The sequence below is a fragment of the Prosopis cineraria genome, unplaced genomic scaffold, assembly GCF_029017545.1.
Source record: "Prosopis cineraria cultivar Desert tree isolate PC_DT_omini unplaced genomic scaffold, ASM2901754v1 PC13, whole genome shotgun sequence".
NCBI lineage: Eukaryota > Viridiplantae > Streptophyta > Magnoliopsida > Fabales > Fabaceae > Prosopis > Prosopis cineraria.
In genome coordinates this window covers 40,193,966-40,218,504 of record NW_026555344.1, presented here as the reverse complement: position 1 = coordinate 40,218,504, position 24,539 = coordinate 40,193,966, and the positions used below count along the sequence as shown (strand labels likewise).

The window sequence follows — 24,539 nt, the reverse complement described above, 5'->3', positions numbered from 1 at the left end:
AGTAAGATTTAATTTAATTTTTTTTAAGTCTGAAAAAAAGTTAAAATCATAAAAAGTAATTAAAAAAATATGTACATGTCCAATTTATCATTTTAAGATCATATTTACCAACCCAGTCCTGTTACACGGGCTTAAACGTGTGGCCCAACGAATGGCTTTCCCGGCTTTAAGAGGGCAAGATCCTCTCCCGTCATTCATTTCAAAGGAATCTGAGCTGCACTGTTGTTCGCCTCCTTTTAAATTGATGTTGATTTTATGAACGCTATTCAAGGGAACGCACGGAATTTTGGCTGCGACTGACATAAAGAGCAATAAAGCATTTGGGACAAAATGATGAGCGGGGTTTCGCCTTCAGCATCACCCGCTCCAGTTTCTTGTTCCTTGTCCAAGCTCCAATTTCCTCTCCACCACTTGTCCTGGAATACAGTTGCGCCTTCTACTTCATCATGTCCCAAGCTCAAAGGCTTAAGATTTGCCAGCAGAAGGGGTTATCAGAACATTGGAGTTCGATTCAATAGAAGCATCGGGCCGGGTGGCCCCGGCTCTGGTAGAAAACGTTTTTTTTTTTTTAAAATAATCTCTCTCTCTCTCTCTCCCCGTACTTTTAAGGTGGTCTCTCTCTGACCTCTTAGATGCTGCTATTGTTCACCTGTACAAGGCGAACTCGTTTTTTATAAGATTGCTGGTCAGTTTACCTGTATGACAATGCTTGATCATTTATTTCACTATATGAAGAGGGTTTATCAAATGAAGTTTTAGGATGTTTCATTGATGGGTTTTGGCCTTGTAAGCACCGGATTATCGTAAGGTATTGTATTTGATACGAGTATCGTAATCATAACTTATATGGGTGAGCTCTGTTTTTGAAGTATAATGAACTGCAATTGATTGAAATTTCCTTCCTTAATGCTGTCTCGTTTTCTGCATTTGCATGATAAATGAGAATGGGTAGTCTAGTGTGCCTCATTTTTTTTATTTTACGGAAGGGTCTGGTTCAATGTGGATATTGTGGATTTTTGGCAAATTTAAAGAGCATCCATTCTTAGACCTGAGATTCAATCTGCTGCTGTGGATTCGTTATCTTAATTGGTAATGTTGCCAAAGGCATGCTCCAAGTTGTAAATGGATCTATGACAACTCAAAGTTTAAGTACCATCTTACTTTGAAAATGGATCAGTGGCAGCCTACTTTAAATGCCTTTCACTTTGATGCTCCAGGTAGGCCTTTTCCAAATAATGGCTTTCCCTCGGGGGGTCCCTGTAGGCCTGTATCCCTTTCCCAGGTGGGTACTCGGGGTGCCATTTAATTTTGACCATTTGGATGATAACCCTTTCTAAGGTTGGCTGGCTCTTAATGAAAGATTCATTCGTTATGATTCTGAACCAAGATGAAGCTAGAATGTTGATGGGAGAGCCTCAAGACTTTAAAATACCACCTTAAGGCTTCATGGTTACCCAAGGTGCAAGGAGGTAGCTTAGGGATGCAATCTGTCCAGTTCATCCATGTTTTGTCGGAAGTTCATTGAGTGTTTGATTGAACTAAACTGAAGACTTAGGGTATATTGAGTTGTTTATATTGGTTTCAAATGCACAAGCGTTGAAGGATTCGACGCCCAAGCCCAAAGCACTGTGTTTTACTTAGTTATTTTTTCTGTTTATTGTTTTTATTAATTCTTGCTTATTATTATCATTTAACTAGGTTCAGATACATTAGGAATAAATATTAATCGGATTTATCATATTATAGCAAGTAATTTTGGCAGATTATGAGGGAGCTGAGCATATAAACCCTATTATTCTGTTCTATCGAATAACACAGAGGGAATCCATCATCTGTTTTCTCATTAAAGTAATGAATCGCCCAGGCAATGGTGACAGCAGGAGCATTCTGGATGCATTTTTCTTGGGAAAAGCATTAGCTGAAGCTGTAAATGAGCGTATTGAGTCCACAGTTGGTGAGTTTTTGGGTGCTGTCGGTAGACTGCAAGCTGAACAAAGAAAACAAGTTCAGGACTTCCAGGTAAGGGCAGTTTAAGCTATCATTACAATTTTCTGCATTCCTGATCAATATCATCTACGCAGAACCATCTGCTGTCTCATGTCTCTTTGCTTGAGGATTGATCAAATAATATCATGCCCCATTTTCTTGATAGCTAATTTTAATAATTGTAAAAATAAAAATTGTTCTGATGTACACAAATTGTTACACCACAAGTGTATGGGTTAGTATGCATTATGTTGGTATGTCAAGGTCGATCCTATGAGAAATTAAGCAAAATAGCGACTAGGCAATGAAGCTCCGACTTTTGTTTAAGTTAGTCAAAGCTAATTGGAATTGATTGATTAGCCAAAATTAAAATTGAATTTATATAAATTCACTAAAATTAAAGTTCCAACAATCACAAATAATCAAGGCAACCTATGGTGGCTAATCCTTTTTTCAATTTATAGAGCATGTAATTACTCAAATTAATTTATTTAATATCAATTCATTAATCTAGAGTATTAATAGGAATAATTGTCTTTGATTAATTAGTCTCCTCTCCTAAGTTAAAAATGCTATTCCTAGCACATATATTCAAGAGGCAAAAAGCATAAATCCACTCTAATGTGATTATATAAGTCCAATAGGTATACTCCTATCTTATTGGCAAATCAAAATAAATTCTAATCCTATGTCACTTAATCTAATGGTCAAATAAATGGTTCATACATGCTCTAATTCAAAAATCAGTTCATAACTACTCTAGATTAAGAGAAAATCAGTCATCCATGGCTCTAATAATAGTAAATATCAGCAATATATACATCAAAATAAAAAGAAGAAGGAGAAGCAGCGTTTAATTAGAGCAATCTTGAGTTAAACTCTTGATTTCTCACTAAACCCAAGCTTCGTTTGGCTTCTTTTCTTCACCCTGGACGTTCTGCAATTGTTGGAGATGAAGATGAGTAAAAAGTGAGGTCCCCAAACTCTTAAAATTCGCTGAAGATCAAGTTGTATGTTATACTAAAATTTAGTGAAATGCGTTTTTGCTACAACGAACTTGACTTGTGCAGAGTTCCTTTTCAGCATTACCTTTTTGGACTTGGACTTGCATCTTGGGCTATTTTTGAAGCAAAATACACATGAATTACTGTAGAAAATTGGCCTAATACTCCTCTATATTAAACATGACCCACTTATCACCAAATTTCCTTCATCTCTTGTAAATATGCACTCAATTAATCAGTTAAAACACCTAGATGACTCCCTTTTTAATAAAATTGCTAGTGAAAATTAACAAAATAATGGAAGTCACCATGTTCAAAGATTTAATTTTTGACATTTTTGCAATGCGACTGTTTGGATGTCCGGAAAGTACACCTTGAGTTGCCAACTTCATTGCAAAAGTGTGTCCCTATCTATCATTGAACTTGGCTGTAAAGTAGCTGGTTCTAATAACTGCAGTTTGTAAGCATTCAGTATTTTAGTTACCATAAACATTTTATCATGAAATGAATTCCAACTGACCAAATTTGAAAGTCATGTGTTCCTGAACAGTTAAGAGATATAGCACCTAAAGGAGGAGAAGATGAGTAGGAGAATGATGTGTTTTAGATTAACGAGATATGCAGTAGGAAAGGATATTTGATATCTTTATGACATTAAGATACCTATTCTCACTAGAAATTCTTATTTTGGTTTGGTGGCCTAAAAATGGGCATCTAATCACTGAGAGAGATGGCCCTTTGATCATTGATCTGTCATTTTGACTTTGAATTTTGAGAATTTAGTTATTTTTCATTTTTGTTGCATCCCCCTTTCTTTTGGCATACAAAGGACAGGACCAAGCATGAAACGAGAAAAGAAAAATTGCACCAACTTGTCTGACCAATACAGGTCAATACAGCCTATTATAGGTTCATACCAAACTGTGAAATCATCTTCCCTACTTTGAGCATCCTTAGCCAGCCAATCAGCTACTCTATTAACTTCGTGATGCAAGTACAGAATTTATACGTCCCAAGCTGAGAAAATCAGGTCTCTCACTTCTGTAATATCAGATTTAAGAGGATGATTAAACCCACCTCTTGTCTTGAGTAAATGAATACTATCAAGTGAGTCCAAGTGGCATTTGATCTATGCAACATGAAGTTGTTTGCATAACTTCAATCCCATTCATAAAGCCATTAATTTTGCAGCAGATGGAGCAAGATATCTAAATCGACCTTGGAAACCTACAACCCAGTTACAATTGGCATCTCTAAGAACACCTCCACTTGTGACATGCCCGAACTGGTTTACTAATTGTAGTGTTTTTGAGTCACAAAACATGTTTTGATTTATTCACGAAGATGAGCAGCATTTAAATAGGTTGCAGGAATCATTTATAAAAGGAAATAAAATCAAATATTAGCCTTATTGATCCTATCTTATCAAATCTCAATATTTATGAAGTAAATCCCTCTAATATATGTATATATTTATTTAATTATTCTCACACTCCCCCTCAAATTAAATCATAGATACTAATTATATCCAGCTTGCTTATACAACTTTCAAAAGCAGGTTTGTGTAATCCCTTAGTCAACACATATGTTGCTTGGAGATTTGTTAGTGGGAAAGTTAGGCATATGATTCCATCTTCCACCTTCTCTCTAATGAAGTGTCTACCTATCTCCACATGCTTGGACCTCTCATGTTGGATAGAATTCAATGCCATACTTATGACAACTTTATTATCACAATATAGTTTTAGAGGTAGGTCAAGTTGAACATGGATTTCTTCCAATAGCCTCTTTAACCATAATTCTTCAATTATGCCTTGAGCAAGTGCTCTCAACTCAGATTCAATGCTACTTTTGGAGACAATCCTTTGCTTCTGACTCTTCCAAGTAACCAGATTTCCCCATACAAATGAGCAATACTTGGAAGTAAATTTCCTGTCTAGTTGATGTTCACCCCTATTTGCATATGTATACACCTCTTACCTCTATAGTCCACTGTTCATGCTTTTGAAATAGTAAACCTCGTCTAGGATTGCCCTTTAGGTACCTTAGGATTATGTATGCTACTTCTATGTGTTTTTCCTTTGGTTCACACATATACTGATTAGCTATACTCATAGCAAATACTATATCAGGTCTTGTGCATGATAGATATAGATAGGTAATTTTCCCAACAAGCCTCTGGTATCTGTCTTTATCCGTTGGCTTCTCTTTCTCTTTGTTCTCCTCTTCCTCAACATGGCCGCCTTCTTCCACTGAGCTGCCCTCTTCTTTTTTGAATTTTTGCCTTTTCTTTGGAACAACAATATGGGTTTCAACAAGTTTACACCCCAACATACCTATCTCGTACAAGAGATCAAATACATACTTTCTTTGATACACATCAATGCCTTGCTTTGATCTTGCAACTTCCATTATGAAGAAATACTTTAGATAGCCAAGGTCCTTGACCTTGAATTCTCTCCTCAAAATAGCCTTTACTCTAGCTCCTTCCTCACTGTGATCACCAATGATGATTATATCATCAACAAATACAATAAAGACAGACTTCTTACTTCCCTCTACTTTAACGAACATAGTATGATTTGATAGTCTTTGGTTGTAGCCTTGTAACTTTAGGACTTTTGAAAATCTATTGAACCACGCTTTGGAGACTATTTCTACCCATATAAGGATTTCTTTAATTTGCAATCTTGACTCTCCCTTCCTTTATCAAAGCTAGGAGGTAGAATCATATTGGCTTCTTCTTTCAACTTTCCATTTAAGAAGGCATTTTGGATGTCCAGTTGGTGTAATGGCCATTGAAGATTGGCTGCTACAGATAACAATACCCTAGTGGTATTCAGTTTTGCCACTGGTGCAAATGTTTTCTGGTAGTCAAGGCCATAGGTTTGTGTAAATCCTCTTGCCACCAATCAAGCCTTCAACTTGTTGAGATTTCCATCAGCCTTATATTTGGGGGTAAAGACTCATTTGCAACTAACCAGCTTTTTGTTCTTTGGTTTTTGCACAATCTCCCAAATTTCATTTTCTTCCAAAGCTTTCATTTCTTCCAACACAACCTCTCTCCATCCAAATGTTTTCAAGGCCTCATGGATCTCTTTAGGAATACCAACATCATCAACATTTGCAATAAAAGGTCGAGACCCAGGGTTAAGGCTTCATAAGATAGATACGTCTGAATGGGATGTTGTGTACACAATCGTTTCTTCTTGACAGCATTGGTCAACTCTAGGTCATCTTCTAAATTTTTTGAATCTTTTTCCACATCAGGATGAGGAGTTCTGCCATGTGGGTTTGTTTTGGAGTCTATCTCGGTGCTAGAACCCATGAATGAGGAGTGTCAGGCGCACAAGTTGGACTCTTGCTGGTTTCTGTCATCTTCATCTAAGTCATCGAGGTCAATGTCCAAGAGGTTTGATACCATATGGTGTTTTTAAGTTAGAAAACCTCGATGATTTATTCACAAAGATGAGCAGCATATATACAGGTTACAAGAATCATTTATAAAAGGAAATAAAATCAAATATTAACGCTATTAACCCTGTCTTATCAAATCTCAATATTTATGGAGTAAATCCCTCTAATATATGTATGCAACAACAACAAGAAGCCTTATTCCACTAAGTGGAGTTGGCTGCATGGATTATATGACGTCATTGTGCTCTATCATTTATTAAGCTTTTAGAAATATTGTTAATTAAAAGGTCTCGCTCAACAACCTCCAAAAGTGTTTTATTTGGTCTTCCTCTATCCTTCTTGATAGGGTTCAAAGTTATCTATTCCACTATTTTCACAGGTGCCTCCCGTAGTCATCTTTGTACATGTCCGAATCACCTCAAACGATTTTCTACCATTTTTCCTTCAATAGGTGCCACGTCCACTTTTTCCCATACTTTCATTTCGAATTTTGTCTTTACGTGTATATTTATACATCCATCTCAACATTCTCATTTCTGCTATTTAACTTTATGCGCTTGCTGTCCTGTCGAAGTCCAACATTCACTATCCTATAAAATTGCTGGTCTTATAACAGTTTGATAAAACTTTCCTTTAAGCTTATCAGGTGCCTTACAATTGTAGATAATTCCTTTAGCCTTTCTCTAATTAAATCACCCCGCTTATATCCTATGTGCAATATCTCCATCAATTTTCCCATTTTGTTGAATAATCGCTTCTAAATGTTTAAACTTTTTCACTTGAGGTATGGTCTAATCACCCAACTTCACTTCCAAGTTACTCTAATATATGTACATATTTATTTAATTATTCTCACACTAATCTATCAACATCCAATCTGAGATAGTCTTCAGGTGGGGAATCCATTTTCCACTTGGGTCTTGGAGCCTATGAAAGAGTTGATTGCTAAGCTGTCCATTCTCCACGTGTTCCTTGACTAGATACAGCACACTGTAGAAAATATCCTTTGCTGATTCTTTGTCCCTCAAATGCACCTTTACATCTGTTCTTCCAAAGTACCCAGCAAGTGATATTGAACACATTGGACAATTCCCAGCTGCTTACTCAAGGATACCCAAGGCATTATTAGCTTTCATTCTCAACAACACCTGTGCTGTAAGTCACAGGAGAAAAAAATGATATAGATATGGGGTTAATAAAATAAAACCAAACTGATTTGGCAACTTTGCAATCACACAAAATATGAATAACTGTTTCCTCACTATTACACTCAAAGGGGCAATCTGTGCTCTCACAAATTCCTTCCTGTTTTACATCACTGGGATTCAATATCTCAATGGAGATGTGAGAGAATGATGTAATTTAGAACAACTAGGAAATGCTAAATTTTTACTATTTTATGGTACCTATTTTCTTGAGAAATTCTTATGTTGGTTCGATTTCATAGAAATAGGCCTCTAACTATTTGGGTTTGGAGTTTAAATTTGTGGGGAGCTAGCACGGTGTTCTGCAAGCGTACGCCAGTGCCCTGTATGGAATGAACAGAACACAGGCTATCTCTTCATTGAAAATTCTTTCAATCAGTTGTATAATCATCACATCATCAAGTCTGATTTCCAAAAAAATCGCGTCAGAATTTTAGACAAAAATCCAATTTTGATCCTCTCGTTTGAAAGTACTTCCTCCAGTTCTATAAATGAACCACCTTCCAGATGAAATTGGCAGTCTTTTTCATCAGTCACTTTGCATAAAAAGAAAGACTATTAATTACTTTCTTCCATCCAATTTTACCCTTTCACAATTTACTAGGAGTAGGATATGAGATTGCATGAGAGAGAGAAATTGTTTCTAAAGATGATGCATTTAATAAGGGTAAAGTGAGTTTTTTTTCATCTGTCACTTTGCATAAAAAGATAGACAATTAACTACTTTTTTCCAATCCAATTTTACCCTTTCACAATTTACTATGAGTAGGGTATGAGATTGCATGAGAGAGAAATTATTTCTAAAGATGATGCATTTAATGAGGGTAAATAAGAAAATTTGTCTTTTTTAAAAAATATCAAGTGTTTGACTACTTTTCCTTGTTTCTGGTAAGGTAAATGACTTATATATAAGATTGGTGGGAGTATGATTTTGTTCAAATTTGGTCATTCCAGAAGTTCTCACATATTATACAATGATTTGATGATCAGAAATTCTGAGGTTGAAACTTCAAACAATTATATTATCGTGTTGGTGATCAACATAAGGAGTTTTTTTGTAAAGTTTATCATTTTGAATTCATCCTTGTACTTTCATGCATTTGGCCTTCAAGATTTAAATTCGGGAAAAGAAATGCATGTGCAGGATGAAGTGCTGGAAAGAGCCAAAAAAGCAAAAGAAAAGGCAGCACGAGAAGCCATGGAGTCGCACCGGCTGATTTCCAAGTCTTCCGCCAACACAGAAGTCGCAGACTACGCTGCTTCCAGACCTTCATACTTCGCAACGGAAACAGTTGATTCTGTCCAGCCTACCACTCCGTATGAAACAACTAATGATCCTGAGAAAGAGGAGCCACCTGCTTTAAGTTCTTCAACTAATGACTGACTTTTCATTGATGAATGTATGAGATACTGAATCCCTGCTATGCAGAGGCTATGCCTCTGCAGTCTTATTAAATTATCAAGTTGACAAGTTCTACGTGTTATTTCTTTAGTTAATTAGTTAATCCTTGTGGTTCCAAGAATTTTAAATTATGTTCATATAGTTTAAAAGTTTATGTTCAGGTTTTTATTGCTTCACAATTTACAACTATGAGTCTCCATCGTTATTGGTGTGCATGGATACGTGTGACGGAGTTGGATCTTCTACCCCTGTTTGATTCAATGGAGGGAAGGTATTTTAATAATCTCTTGTTTATTTTGAGAGGAGAAGGAATGAGGAGATTGTAATGATTTTTTGTTTGATTAATGAAGGGATGTTGAGAGAGGAGATAGTTAAGTATACCCTCTCCAATTCCAAAACTCCCCCCAATTTGAAAGGAAGGGGGAAGATGGGAGGGTAAGGGTGTTACCCTCTCTTTCCTTCCATTTTTTCATATCCAAACAATGGGAGGAGTCAAGAGAGTTGCTCCTCACTTCCCTTCTAAAACTATGCAACCAAACAAAGGCTAGGGTTTTATTTGGTGAGATTAAATGCTTTTGATAGAAATAAACGTGTTGTATTTATACATAATCTATGAAAAAATTAAAAAAATTATCGTTAAGTTCTACTAGTTTTAAAAAAATATATGCTTGAAAGATTAAGTAGTAAGATGTAATTGTTCATTTGTTCTTCACAGTAAAAAATAAGGTCAGCGCCAAATCTTTCTTCACAATTGCTTATACTTATGGTTTGTTTGGGTAACATTCCAAATGAGATTTGGGTGGCTCAAATCTCAGTTGAGACATTAAAAGCAAGTTGGGAACAAACAAACCATGTTTGGGTAGAAAATTTTCCAAAATAGCCTCAGGACCAAACATGGCGTTGGATTTGAATTTGATTTTTTATCCTTCTCACGTTAGCTGGGTGGGTGGATTGGGCATTAAATGACTTTTAATTTTGGCAATCTAATCTTAAGAAGTAGGAACTATATATGTTTTTAATTACTCTTATTTTTCTGTTCTTTTTATGTAAATATTATACTTTGACCTTTTGATAAAAAAAAACTTTATCTTAGTTTTTTTAATTTATATTTAATACTTAATTATCTATAAAATTTTTTAAATACTGTAATTTAAAGATTAATGTTTTTCTCTAAAATAATCCATTCATCTTTATATATAAAATGTTTTATAAAATTTTATTTTATCTTTAAATATAAAGGATATCGTAATATTTTTAAATAATTAGATAATTTGATCATTGTCTTGAAAAAAGGAAAGATACATTAATTGTGTGCTTTACCCATGACTATTATGATATTAATTGATATTATTAAAGGCAAAAATAAAAAATTATGGTGATTTAATGTGATTTCTACTAAATAATAAATTGATATTGATATGTGAAATTTAGTTAAAAACACTTTATATATAAGGAGGAAGGAGTATCAAATTATTCATAAAAGTATATATTATAAAATTCATGCCATTTTCTATTAAATTATCTAAATAAATTTTAATTTATCTAACTAACTTCTAAAAAAAGGTATCTAAATATAAATAATATAAAAGTCATATATTTCTATCTTAACTTCAATTTGCAAATATCAATTCATTTTAACTTCAGAGTTTTTAAAAAATACACCCTATATTTTTTTAAGGTAGTTTTTTCTACAATGTTTTGGAGATGTTTGGACAATTCTCCCCAAGGATGCATTGGTCCATGTAAGACATGGACTGGTTGGTACTGGTTGAATTAATTTTATATAATCAAACTAAACTAAACGTGATTAAGTGCCTTGCAGACAAAGCAAAGTTAAAGTGGAAGAACCGTCTTGTCAAGGTGCCCAAGAGGAAGAGATGGTTAAAAAAATAAACAATGTGACAATCAAGCAAAGCGAAAATCTTAGGCCTCTTTGATTATTTGGAAGAAAATTGATCTAAATGAATGTGGTATATATTTCAGTAACGTAATCCGCAATTCTTTCTATAGACGGTGTGAACTGTGAAGCATTCATGTTTTACTTTATTTTGTTGAAAAAAATTCCAGTAACCGTAGTCATCCTAAGAACGATAACGATAATGACAAGACAATAGATTCAAGGACTGTAATTTAAAAAAAAAACAAAAACAAAAACATGGGTTATGGGATAAAAATGATCCAGAAATTTTTTTTAAAAGGACATTCAATACTCTTACATTTTAAAAAAAATAATGTTATTTTAAAAGTGTTAAAAGTGGAGTAACGTTATCCTTTTTTAATCTCTAACCAACATTTGATCAAAAGAGGGCTTAAAACTCTCATGTGGCAAGCCACGTGACAGCAAACAATGCCCAGAAAATTGCAAGGAAAATCAAAACAAATCGAGAGAGAGAGAGAGAGAGAGTGGGAAGCGACTCATTGGAGCAATGCTCAAGAGTCTTCAGAGGTAGCAAGAACGGGGTGTTCTGGGACTCTTATGTTATCAATAGAGACGGTGAAGACCTTGGCCACGGACACGACAAAGTTGAGGTAATTGTCGTACATTGAGTTGAAGGAGGTTTCGATGACGAAGCCTCCATCATGGAAGTAGAAGAGGAGAGGAAGCTTGTGGTTGGAATTGATGATTTTGGGAGCGAAAAGCCTGGCTGAGACGGAGGTGTCCCTCGATTCCTCGAGAGATGACAATGTCGTGGGACTGGGTTTTGGTTTTTGGGTCGCGGACAGAGGAGCGAAGTCGAAGGTTGTCATCGTGCTCTCGGCCCCTCACACCTGGATGTGCTCTTAGATTTAGACTAAGAAAAGATGATTGCGATGCAATACTCTTTACTTTGGTCAAAACAATTCCCCCATTGCTTGCTCTTTCCATGGCCAAGCCATCGGTATGCTTTCTCATCTACTCGTTTCTTTCTATGATAATCCAATATTTCTCCCCCAATTTCACTTCTGATGATAATCCAATATGCCAACGATATGCAATCAAATCCCCAATTACAAATATGGTTTGCTTCAAGGGAAACTCTACAAGATTAGATTCGGCCAAATCTTTGAGATTGGACAATAGAGAGTAAATCGGAGGGAGTCAACGGCGATGGTTTTTGGTCTTGTCGTCTTTTATCTTTTGATTTGTTGTTCAACTAATTGTTGACTATCCTAAAATGAATTATGTGGATTTTTGATTTGGGAATGAGAATTTTTTGGTGTTGAGTGCTTGTCCTTTGCCAGATTCTTAAATTGTTTGTTGAGGCTGCTGGTTTCTTCTGTTCATTTTCCTCCTCGTCCATTGTGCTCGCCTATATCTCTTCATTCTGTAGTCGTTATTCATTGGTCTTCTGGACGACGAACACTAGAAGTGAAGCATACTTGCCACCTGGCCATCACACTTAGTTAACGTTCTTCAAATGTTTAAAAAGAGTAACATTGTTTTACTTTTAACACTTCCAAAATAACATTATTCCTCTTCAAAAATAAGTGTATGTGCTCCTTTGAAAAAAACTTCCAAAACATTTTTATCTTTAACCCAAAAAACATTAAAGCTATAGGGATTGGGGGTTGCATAACCCGACTTAACAAGGCATAATCCCTTTAAACAACTTTGAGCTATTTTACTCTTAGCTAACTGGTGAAAACAAAGTTGTCTTCCCATAAAAACAACAACAACAACAACAATAACAACAATAATAATAATAAAAACACAAACACACAAAGGTGTCTTGACCTAAACAAGGTAAAAGCTCAACATCAAACTTCACCAAGAGACCTAAACAAGGGAAAGCTAGTCCTTCAGGTCTGCTTCCAGCTGATCCCATACAAAGTTGTATCGACCACTGTTAAGCAGCCATGCCAACGAGGCTTTGAGAAAGGATCTGAAGACCTGGAACTTCCTGTAGTTCTGTAGCAGGAGGCAGCCATCTCATATCATCCTTAAGTCTTAGCCCAAGATGCTTCACTAGATCAGCACAACCACACCAAACAACAATCCTCCCAAACAGAATAGAATTTTCATTCTTATATGCAGAACATTCAATATGAATATGATCTAATAGGCTCCATGAGATTTAACAGCTTTAATTTCTAGCCAAACCTGGTGCAGGAAAGTAGAGAAAACCAAAACAATTCTATTCCTACTCCAGCTTTTAACCATCCGAGTTATTAATGTGAATTTTATTTTAATAATAAATCACGTGAACATTCAATATTGCATCTTGACTTGACTATATCACCATTCCGGGATCCAGATCATTTTGAAATGGAATTTCGTACTTAAAATGCCATTGTGGGGGAAAAAACCCCCACTAATTTAGAGTAGATAAAACATACATTTACATACAGAACTTCATGGTTGGACAAAAGAAATAATATCTTTTGTTTGCAAGGTTTGACATCCTTCGAATTTCTAATAAGACTAATTTGGAAATTTCATAGCAGGTTCTATTTCATTTCTATATGTATGGACTTGTTCTAGATTACTATAAGAAAATGTACATGTGAAATTTTGTTTAATCAATTTTATTGTACATAATTTAATATTGAAAAACTTCTTATTATTTAATATTTTTGTCCATAGAATTAGAATTAAAAGTGACGAAATGATTGGATGAATGACGTTAAAAAGATTTATCTTATGCATTGCATGTAAATTAAATCATCAATCAATATATATATATATAACACAAAAAGAGCTCAAAAATTATAGTAAAGGATAAAAAAATTACAGCAATGACTCAAAAAATTGCAGCAGAAAATGATCAAGAAAATTTTTTGGTCATTTTTTAATAATTTTGAAATCTTTTTTTGTCATTTTTCAATTAACAAACAATCAAAGTTAATTTATGTTAATAGCAAAGGTCAGATTACACCGTTTTTAATAGTTGAAAAAAAAATAATACACAAAAAATAAGTTAAAATTCCAGATATTTTTAAATTTATAGTTTAAAAACTAATTTGCTTATTCACCCCTAGAAAAATATTTGTAATCCTCGAATAGATTTTATCATGATTTGTACATATGCACACAAAGTATTAGTAATCTCCCCTTTACTGTATTTAGCGTTTTGTAGTACCGTCCGACTTCTTTGTCTAAGATTTTTTAGTATTTTTTAAATTATTATATAATAAATAAAAATAAAAGATTACAAGGACCCTATAATAAAAAAAAGTTGGATATGGGATCCATAGTGAAAAATAAGTGGTGAATATAGAACTAATACTAAGAAATATTATTCCCGAGCTATGATAGCAAGCATAAACGGGTAACATGACATGCTTGGTTTATATTTTTAACTCTATCAATACACAAGGCTCATGGAATAAAAAATTTTAAATTATAATATGTTGTTTCATTTTTTAATACGTACATATATGATAACAAATTATAAAATATAACAAATTATTATATACATATGTGCAGTTTAAAAATTGTAATTGTAAGTAATTTTATTTACTTACCTCCTTTGCATTATGTCTTTGAAAAATTTTAATCTTCTACTTATTTCAAAAATTGAACTTCTTAAAATCTTTTCTCCTTTCTATTCCACCTTTTTTGGGTGAAAATTGGGCAATTGCCCCTATTATTCAATCATCAAACTTTCCTTGGGTAACTAACACCCATATTGTCATTGTACAGTAAATTTTGTAAATCACAAGGAGGCTCTTCAAAATAAACAACCTCAAAATTAAAGTTAAAGAAAACTATAGTTAGCAAGCCAATCAGCGACTTAATTCCCTTCCCTATAGACATGAAGAAATTGAATGTGCTAATCACATCAATTCCTTTTGTATCATTAGCAGCAGTGTTTTACAAAAAACACCACCTTCCCACACTTCCTTCAACATACTGATAAATGAAGAAGAATCCCCTTCAATAATCAGTTTACTCGCTCCCATCTCCTTTGCCATTTTGATGCCCCACAATGCACCCCATAATTCTGCATCCAAAGCTGAATATGTTCCTAATCTCTTAACAAAGTCATGAATCCACACCCCATGTTCATTCCTTAACAATCCCCCACAACCAATCAGTGCCATCAAAATTCAATTTCCACCAACCCACTAAAGGCTTTACCCAACTAACTTCAACCATCATTCTACTCTGGTTTAAAACATCATTGCAGCTTTTCAAGTTAAACAATTCCCAGACATAATGTTTAATAACACATTCTGAATTATTGGGTAACACAATCCCTTCCTCAAATAAGATTTTATTTCTCCAACTCCACTGCCACCAACATGTAACAACAAAAATAATGCTCCATTCACAAACAGTATCTAGATTTCTTCTAAACCAATCTTTGGCACTCAAGTGAAAAAAAAAAATAGTGTCTACCTTAGGACAATTCAATGCAAGCCAAATATTCTTTGCAATTGTACAGTGCCGAACAGCATGTAAGAGAGTTTCATCCTCTTGACCACATCTACAGCATAAAGAAGAGCCCCCCATCATCCTAGCTCTCTTGCAAGAAGTCAACAATCTATCATGATTAGCAATCAAAAGGAAGACTTGAATCTTACGAGGCCCTTTCCATTTCTAGATCTTCTTCCAGAACATATTAACAAACACAGCATTTAGATTAGACGTATGTTTGTACATCTCCTCATAGATATAAAATCTAGTTAGTGTAAAATGTTTGAAAACCACTTTTGGGGTTTGGTTATTTTAAGTTTGTTTTAGAAATATCAGGATGTGCTTGGTTTAGACTTCCTTAATCCAAAAGTCCATTTGAGAAAACCAACTTTTAGTCTTGTTGTTTGGTTTGTACAATATGATTTTAAAAATGTTTTTGTCAAACATTTGAAAGTCAGCTTGCTTAAAGATACACTTAGTTTTGCTTTTGGCTTTTGAAAAATCTCTAAATTAAGGCTTGCTTGGTTTCTACTTTCAAAAACTATTCTTTTAAAAAAATAAAAAAAAATTGTTTGAATAAGTGTTTAAACTTTAATTGTTTTCAAAATTGTTATCATCTCTTATTTTTAAAAACAAAAAAAGAAAACATAAAAATAACACAACAATTACAAGACAATTTATAGAACAAAACTAGATTTATTTCCCATGCAATGCACAGTGATAATTCAATATTTAGAAGATAAAATTTTAAAAATTAAAAATTAAAAATAATAATTTATTTTACTCTACTTAGAATTTTTTATTTATTTAAATTAAGTCTAAACAACAACTTATTTTATTTAAAATTTTATTTTGCATATACATATTAAATATATAAGTAATAACTGATTTTATTTTAAATGCATTGCTCTCAGCTTTACAAAGTGAAATTTTACTTTTAGATATTAAAAATTAGTTGGATAAAATAAAAATAAAAACACATTCTGAAAGTACTTTCTAATCTAACAAAGTAAACTTTAAAAATATAATTATAAAAATTTTGAAAAATAAATTTAAAAAGTAAAATATTATTTGAATATATAATCCAAAGTTTAATTTCTTTTTTATTTAAAAAATATTTAATTTATTAAAAATATAATTATTATTTTAATAATAATAATTAGATATCAAGTTTTTAAAATTATAAATTAAATAATTAATTATGTTTATTTTTAGTGTTATTGTGTAATAAAAATTATAAATTAAAAAAGTATAAATAATTAGAGATCAAGTTTTTAACATTATAGATCAAATTTTATATTATTTAAAATTTTTATGGTATTTTTAAATATTTTAAATATATTATATTTGTATAATAAAAATTATAAATCATCATAAATTAATATTTTTTTTTATAATTATACATTTAAAAGTACATTTTACTATCATAAGTTAAACAATTTTCAGTATATCAATCTGATTTTAAAAAAAATATATCCAAACATAAATTTCATTATAATAACTGGTTTTTTACTAAACTAATTTTTATCAAATGAACTTTCACTGTGTAAATATTTAATAAACTAAAAAACTAAAAACACACTTACTCCTCTCTCCAATAGCTAAAAATGTCATTATTTTACTTTTTTTTAAAAAAAATTAACCCCTTAAGGCCAAGGGGCGGAACCAGTGTGCATATAAAGTGGGGGCCAAATTTATTAAAAAAATTAATTTATATACAGTTTTCATTTTTTTAATATTTAGAATAATTTATTTTATAAGATAATAATACCTTATAATTATACAATATTTTTAAATAAAAAAATTAAAGCAATCATATATCCTCTATTCAGTTGTTTTTTCTATTGCTCATAGGTTTTTTTTTTTTTTGAAGCAAGCTTATTTGAGGCATTCAAGTACTGAATGTAAACACATCTTTTAATGAAATTTGAACCTTGATTCGTTATATTGTAAAAGACCAATCCCTTCTGTAAGACCTCACTCTTGTTGGTTTTTTCCCGTTATATTTATAAATCACTTTTAGTATATTTTACTAAAAAAAAAAAAGAAAACCTTAACCACCTCTTTTAACCCTAACAAAGACAAAGGAATTATTTGTAATATTTTTTTCAGTATTTAATAAGGCTAGGAAAGTAAATATGAACATAAAAAATAGTAAAATGACATACAAATAGGACTAAAATTAAATTTCTCTATGTCCTATAAATAGAATTAGATAGGTATGTGCATATATAGATACATACATATAGGTACATAGAGCAATAGTGTATCAATATTAATATGTGTGAGAGTGGGTTTTGAAGGATTTCAAATAAATTGGGATTGGGAGCCCAAAATTCTCCATTTGCTATCATTTGGCTATATTACTAATATATACTAAGGGGCTAGGCAAGTTGGGGGGACCACGGCCCCCTTAAGATGAACCTAAGTTTGCCTTTGTTAGGACCCATGGCTATATGGTTGGAATGGCTAGCCCTAAACCTTACCTAACTCAAGCTTTGGGCTAGCCATACTTTGCCCAAAAAATTTTAGGCAACTTTCTCTCTCTTTTGAGCTAAGCAAAAATCCTTCAAGTGAGGTTAGGTTTTATTTGGGCTAAAATTGAAACAAAATTTATCATAATTATAGTAGAAAATGAGCTAAGTAACTAAAAAATCAAGCCTAGTAAGCAATCCAACAACAAGGTTGGTTTAGATCATAATGGAATGATTCAATTGAGTTAATTCGAGTATATAAATCTCTTAAGACTTAGGATCCTTATCTACATTGTTGCCTCACACTAGACTGTAATCTCAATAAGCCCCAAACCTCGCAATGACATGGCCATTATCAATGGATATTTCGAGGACATGGGCTAGTAGCCAACGATAGCATGTGCACATGGCAAATAAGAAGATCATGCTATGAATCTTGCTAGTCGTGCCTCCTAAATCCTCGATGCTTTACAAACAAGTTCTAGATTTTACGAGGGCAATCATTTCAGCTAAACAATTATAAAAAGAAGAGAAAGTCATAAAGAGAAAAAGAAACAACAATTAATTATAAAAGTCCATTACGCTTTTAACTTTTCTTTTCAAATAATTTTAGCGTCATCTTTAGTATTGTAATATTTACAACTTTGTAGTTTGCATATTTTATTAATCAAATACTTGTTATTTTAATTCCTTTATATCTTTTATATTTGGATAAACTATAATGAAGGAGTCTAAAGGCTCTTTATTATCATTTGAGACTTAACGTCTTTGGCATGCTTTGTATTTTTTTTATTCATGACAAACAAGTTTCTCGAGCTATCAAACAGCATGTTTAGCCTTATCACTATTCACCTACTTTTTAATTTCAGAACTATTTTTAAATTAACATAACCAAATATATTTTTATTTTGTTTTTTTGAAAAATAATTTTAAAATTATATTATAAAACAATTTTTAAAAACTATTGGGACGAGGATTTACAACTTTGATGGATCCAAGTGAGCTAAGGCCCAACTCTATTTATGTTCAATTAAATAATTACTTATTAAAATAATTATGTGGTTTAGTGGGTGGTTATGGGAGCAAATGTTGGAGCAGTTTTTTAGTTTTGAAAGTGCCCACTACTTGCTCCATCATATGTTTGTTCATCCGTATCCAAAAGCTAACTCTTGTAGAAGGGAACTAGAGTGTTCTCTGGTTAGTTTCTCTCCTTCTCTCTCAAAAAAGTTCTATTGCATTCACTGTATGTTAAACACTTGAATTTGTCATCGTGATTTCGTTACTGAGAGACAAAAACAAGGCCAGACGTTGCTATCTAAGGTATTATCATTGGAGTCGACAAATGTATGTTTCTGCATTTCATTTTCTTACAAAAAAAAAAAAAAATGAAAAAAAACCAAACAAGTCTTAACTAACCCCTATTTTTATGTAGTTTTCAATTTGGATAAGATTTAATTACTTAACCTTATATGTTTAATGTACTTGTATCCAATTAAATCAAAATAATTAGCTTTTAAAATGTTGATAATATTAATAATAAGAATTTATTAGAGAATAAATAATTTATAAAAGAAACATATGTCTTAATTTAACTAGAAACGAGTCTCTTAACTATATAAATTTTTCACGGGAAAATAACAATAAAATCATTTTGAATTATATAAATGATACTTTGATTCTTTAAAATGTCATAACTTTTATGAAGTTTATAGAGACTTTTTTTATCATTAATAAATTAATATAAATTATTAAATTATTCTTAATTTAAATTTATGAATTGCTGTTTAATTTTTATAATTTTAAGAACAAAAATTGTGAATTTTAGAATAAAAACATGTGAAAGGCAATTGAAATTTAAATTAAGAATAATTTGTTCATTTATATTAATTTCTTAATGATATAAAATTTTTAAAAATTTTAATAAAATTATGATATTTTAAAAGATTAAAATATTATTAACGTAATTTTAAAAAATTTATTATTATTTTTCTATTTTTCAATGTGCCCTGTGAAAATTTACTCCCTCGTGTTAGAATGACTGTTGCTTAAGGAATAAGTTTTGAAATTCTCCTTTGTTCTCACTCCTCGTTCAGTTTGCGGTGAGCGGATTACTGTTTCGCAGTTCTAGAATGGAGACTGGTCTTCTGACGGTCTGACCTGGTACGTTCCAAAATTTTCAAATTTGTAAAAAAATACGCAGCAACGTGGCATTTTCGTTATAATGCACCCCCACCGAGGGCATTAAAATCTTCCCGGAATCAAAACACACGCTTCTTTTATTCTCCGTAGTTGACAAACTTCTTTTAATCAAAACCTTGATCTCTGTGTGTCTTCGTTTTGAAATCTTCTCCCTGCAACGAAAGTTACGAAACCCTTCGATTTGTCCCTGAATCTGCGGTGGAATTTGTGTTCTTATGGGTCAGCAATCGTTGATCTACAGCTTCGTGGCGCGAGGCACGGTGATCCTTGCTGAGTACACCGACTTCTCCGGTAACTTCACCAACATAGCCTTGCAGTGCCTCCAGAAACTCCCTGCCTCCAACAACAAATTCACCTACAACTGCGACGGACACACCTTCAACTACCTGGCCGATAATGGATTCAGTAATTTCTATTTCGTCCTCCCTCTGATCTTGATCTTTTTGTTTGCTTCCTCTCCCTGATCTGCGTCTTGCTGGTGTTTTCTGATTACTACTCGTTGCTTGATTTAGGTAGTTGGGCCTTTTTTCCCCCCTACGTTGGGCTTCATGAAGAAGTTGGCTTGCTGTCTCATTTGTTTAAATAAATTGTACTATTATAATGGAAGTGGTCTGCCAGGGTTCAGTCTCGGGGCTAGAGTTTTTGAGAAAGAAATAGAAATGTGCTTGAGTGTAATGGATCTGCTGTAAACATTCAGTGCGGTCGTATTTTTAATGGTGAAAATACGAGGAATAAAACATTGCGTTTGAAATCATTTAGCTTTAGTCTGATGGGTCCAATGGATTTAAGTTCATAGATGAATAATCATACATATTTTAAAATACGATATGCAATAAAATAATGGTATTTCCATTAAATCCAGTTATCTTCTGCTATAATTGGGATGATCAAACAGAGGATTGATTTCAACAACTTGATTGGGTCATTAGAGATTTTGATTATGGAATCTTGATCTCATAATAATGAGAAAAACGAGATTGAGATTCAAAAGACTAGTGCGCCTAGCCTGACTTCGTAATAAGCTATCAGGAGAAATGTTGATGGTTATCAGGTTTCACGGAAGAATTTTGATAGTAACATTACATTGTTTCCCGCTTTTACCCCACCATTTTGTTGCCTTAATTTCATTTACTGGTAAGCTCAAAGATGATAGGGAAATGAAAAGTACTATTCATACGCGTTTTCAAGAAAATTTAGCAGTAATATAAAGCATAAGAATAACTTTTCTGATTTGAGGACTATATATTATGCCCTGTGGCTTTTAAAGATGCTGATTGGTGTTCTATATTTCGTATTGCATGTATGCTGTTTTCTTTTTTCTAAACATAGCCTGTTATTAGTCAGACTAACTAGATCTATTACTTTGTAGCTTATTGTGTAGTGGCAGTGGAGTCTGTTGGTCGTCAGATTCCATTAGCCTTCCTAGAACGCATTAAGGAGGATTTTTCCAAGAGATATGGTGGAGGAAAAGCTGCAACAGCTGCTGCTAAAAGCCTTAACAGAGAATTTGGGTACTTGATGTTTACTTCAATATATGTAAAACAACCTTCCTTTCTGTTGTCAATGGAATTAATGTGAACACTATATGTTGTTCATGGTGTAGACCCAAGTTGAGGGAGCATATGCAGTATTGTGTAGATCATCCGGAGGAGGTTAGCAAACTTGCAAAAGTGAAAGCTCAGGTTTCTGAAGTTAAAGAAGTTATGATGGAAAATATTGAGAAGGTATATCATTTATATGCTGCCAATATGTATTCTTTTAGGATGGATGGACTATTCGACTATCTCCTCTTTATCTCTTTAAAATTATCATATTTGAGATTTCCTCAGGTTTTATTTGGTCAGATATAACATTCAGAGTAGTAGATAGAGTATTTTCACTCCCCATCTGGTGGAGCATTCATAAGATTATCTCATATGCAGGTTCTCGATCGTGGAGAAAAAATTGAGGTTTTGGTGGATAAAACTGAGAATCTTCGCTCTCAGGTAACAAACAAGATCCTATTATGGTTCATACATAAAAAGAAAAATTATGGTAAATCGAGCTCAGACAATATAAAGGAATGTTATCCATTTTAATGTTTCCTGGTTGATTTTATGCCATGTACTGTGAAAAACATGGAAGTAATTACAAACGTGTGAATATGAAATGTTCATGTAAAGGCTTGTTTTCACCTACATGTGCAAAAATAGATTTTAAAAGGTGAGAAATTACAAACAAACAAACAAATAAATAAAAGGTGAGTGGATCCCAATTGGCTAACATGCAAGGAATGGAACCCCTTTTCCTTATTTAAAAATCAACGTATGCACTATACAAGAGATATTAATTTAAGGATATAAGATTAAGAACTGCTATTATTCAACAATAACTATTATTTTTTATTATTTTTAAATTAAGGATAGAAGAGGTATTTTTTTATCTACGAAGTCAATTTTTTCATTTTATATTTTCTGGGCACTGCGCAAGTTGTTCTCAATTGGATGTCCAAAATATTTTCTCAGTCATGAAAAGAGTTACTTTGGAAACTCGATCTCAAACTAGAGCAGTTCTAACTTGAATATTGGGCCAATTTTCCTTTCTCATCGACAGTACTCAATTGGAATGTGCATATATTTCTGTTCTACGAACACATGGAACAATAAACCTGCACCGCCTTCTATCCTGTGTAAAAACGTGTTTGGTTTGAAAATGTGTATGGATCGTAATTGACCATTTGACATCTTAACCGTTATGGATCTGCAGGCACAGGATTTCAGGACGCAGGGAACCCAGATGAGGAGAAAGATGTGGTTGCAGAACATGAAGATAAAGCTCATAGTTTTGGGTATTATAATTGCCTTGATTCTCATAATTGTTCTTTCGGTGTGTCATGGTTTCAATTGTGGTAAATGAGTCTTCTCACTCAGGATTATCATTGTGGGGCTTTTGTAATTCTAGGTATCTGCTTAATATGAACATTATAGATTTGTTCATTTAATATTCTAAAGCCTTGTGTAGAGAAAATGCCTATATGGGAAATGAATTTGTAGAAGTTTCGTGCATCGTTTTACGCTTTACATTTTTGAGACTGATTGTTTCATTTGTAGAATTCTATACATATTGAATGGTTAATTTGTTCCAAAATTTATATTATGCTTTTTCACTTCTGAGAACATCTAAATTTAAGTTCCTCTGACATCGGATATCTCGGTTGAATTGACATATTTATCTGTGGGAAGAGGGTTCCTCCCTTTCTTTTCTCTCCTTATGAATGGTGGGGATTGGGAAGGGGAGGGAAAAGGAGAGAAAATAAAAGGAGGAACCCTCACTGAGGCTGATGGAATGAAAATGTAAAATATAATTAACGTTTTTTTCCCCCTTCTAAAATACCTTTAATATAAATAACTTTATATTTATTTTTAAGTGAAATACTTCTTTTATTTTTATTTGTAAGAAAAATTATCATTTTTAATTTAATTTTTATATAAGTAAAATCACATTTCTTAGTAGGTATTTATTGTAAATTTTTTAAATTATCTCTCATAATTTTATCATTTATAATCATAAGACACAATTAATAAAGGTTTAATTAACACAATTAATAAAGGATATTTTAGTTTAATTTTTTTATTTTCTGACACAATTAATATAATTAATTGATTTTTTAAATTGTATGATATAGTTTTTTTTTTAACAAATAGAAACAAAAGAAGTATTCTATTAAATAAAAATAAATATAAAAAGATGGTGTCCATGACAATTAATTAATTTATTTAGGAGGTAAAATTTAGTTAAAAATATTTTATATTTTTCAGAAGGGAGGAGCACTTGGGAAAATAATTTTAAAGTGCATTTGGATATTTTTGTAAAAGAAAATAGAATAGAATGGGATGATTAAAAAGCTTGAATCATTGTTTGAGACTTTTTTGTAAAGAAGGATGGAGTGGCAATAAAAGGCCTTTCAAGGTATTCTTTGCCGTGTGCAATTCAATTTCTTTTGTTTTCGTGAGTTGGAGGTCAAATATGAAGTGATATAATGCAATTATTTTATCTACAAAATTATCCTATTAAAAATATTCCATTAGTTATTGATGGAACCCTCTACGCTAATAAACTTAAAACAAGCAAAAATATAGAAAAATACAATGGGACTAAACAAAATAATAGAGTTGTATTACCAGCTAAATAAGGAATTAAAAGTACAGAGTACATGAAACAACACAAAATACAACCCAGTACGACAAAAAAAAACATAAGTTACACGTGAACAAATGATGAAGAAAGATATCTTCCTCCATCCTAATGTGGCATTCGAGAGGTCAGAGCTCTCCTCACCACTCCCAATTTTCAAAATATTCCCCCCTCCCTCTGGATGAAAGAAGAGATTTAAAGACCCAAAAAGTTACAAAAGGTTGAACATAATCCTGGCTGAACCTAGTCCCTATTCATACATCACTTTGCCCCCCAATGGCCAGGAATCTTTGGGTAATTCTCTTATCCACTGAAAGATAATTCTTTAGTCTCTTTCCT

The 24,539-nt window shown here is 32.6% G+C and overlaps 2 protein-coding genes across 2 annotated transcripts; both read left to right on the top strand.

The window, feature by feature from the left end:
• Nucleotides 1–194: 194 nt before the first annotated feature.
• Nucleotides 195–9,174, top strand: LOC129291058 (uncharacterized protein At4g13200, chloroplastic). Its single transcript, XM_054928176.1, has 3 exons — nucleotides 195–547; nucleotides 1,865–2,019; nucleotides 8,757–9,174. Exons 1-3 carry the CDS (start codon nucleotides 331–333, stop codon nucleotides 8,994–8,996), a joined length of 612 nt encoding a protein of 203 aa, XP_054784151.1. The 5' UTR covers nucleotides 195–330; the 3' UTR covers nucleotides 8,997–9,174.
• A 10,912-nt stretch (nucleotides 9,175–20,086) lies between these two features.
• LOC129291835 (vesicle-associated membrane protein 722) lies at nucleotides 20,087–23,157 on the top strand. The gene is made up of 5 exons (XM_054929381.1): nucleotides 20,087–20,432; nucleotides 21,397–21,538; nucleotides 21,631–21,751; nucleotides 21,950–22,012; nucleotides 22,773–23,157. The coding sequence occupies exons 1-5, from the start codon at nucleotides 20,243–20,245 to the stop codon at nucleotides 22,920–22,922; spliced, it is 666 nt and encodes a 221-aa protein (XP_054785356.1). The 5' UTR covers nucleotides 20,087–20,242; the 3' UTR covers nucleotides 22,923–23,157.
• The last annotated feature ends 1,382 nt before the right edge of the window (nucleotides 23,158–24,539 follow it).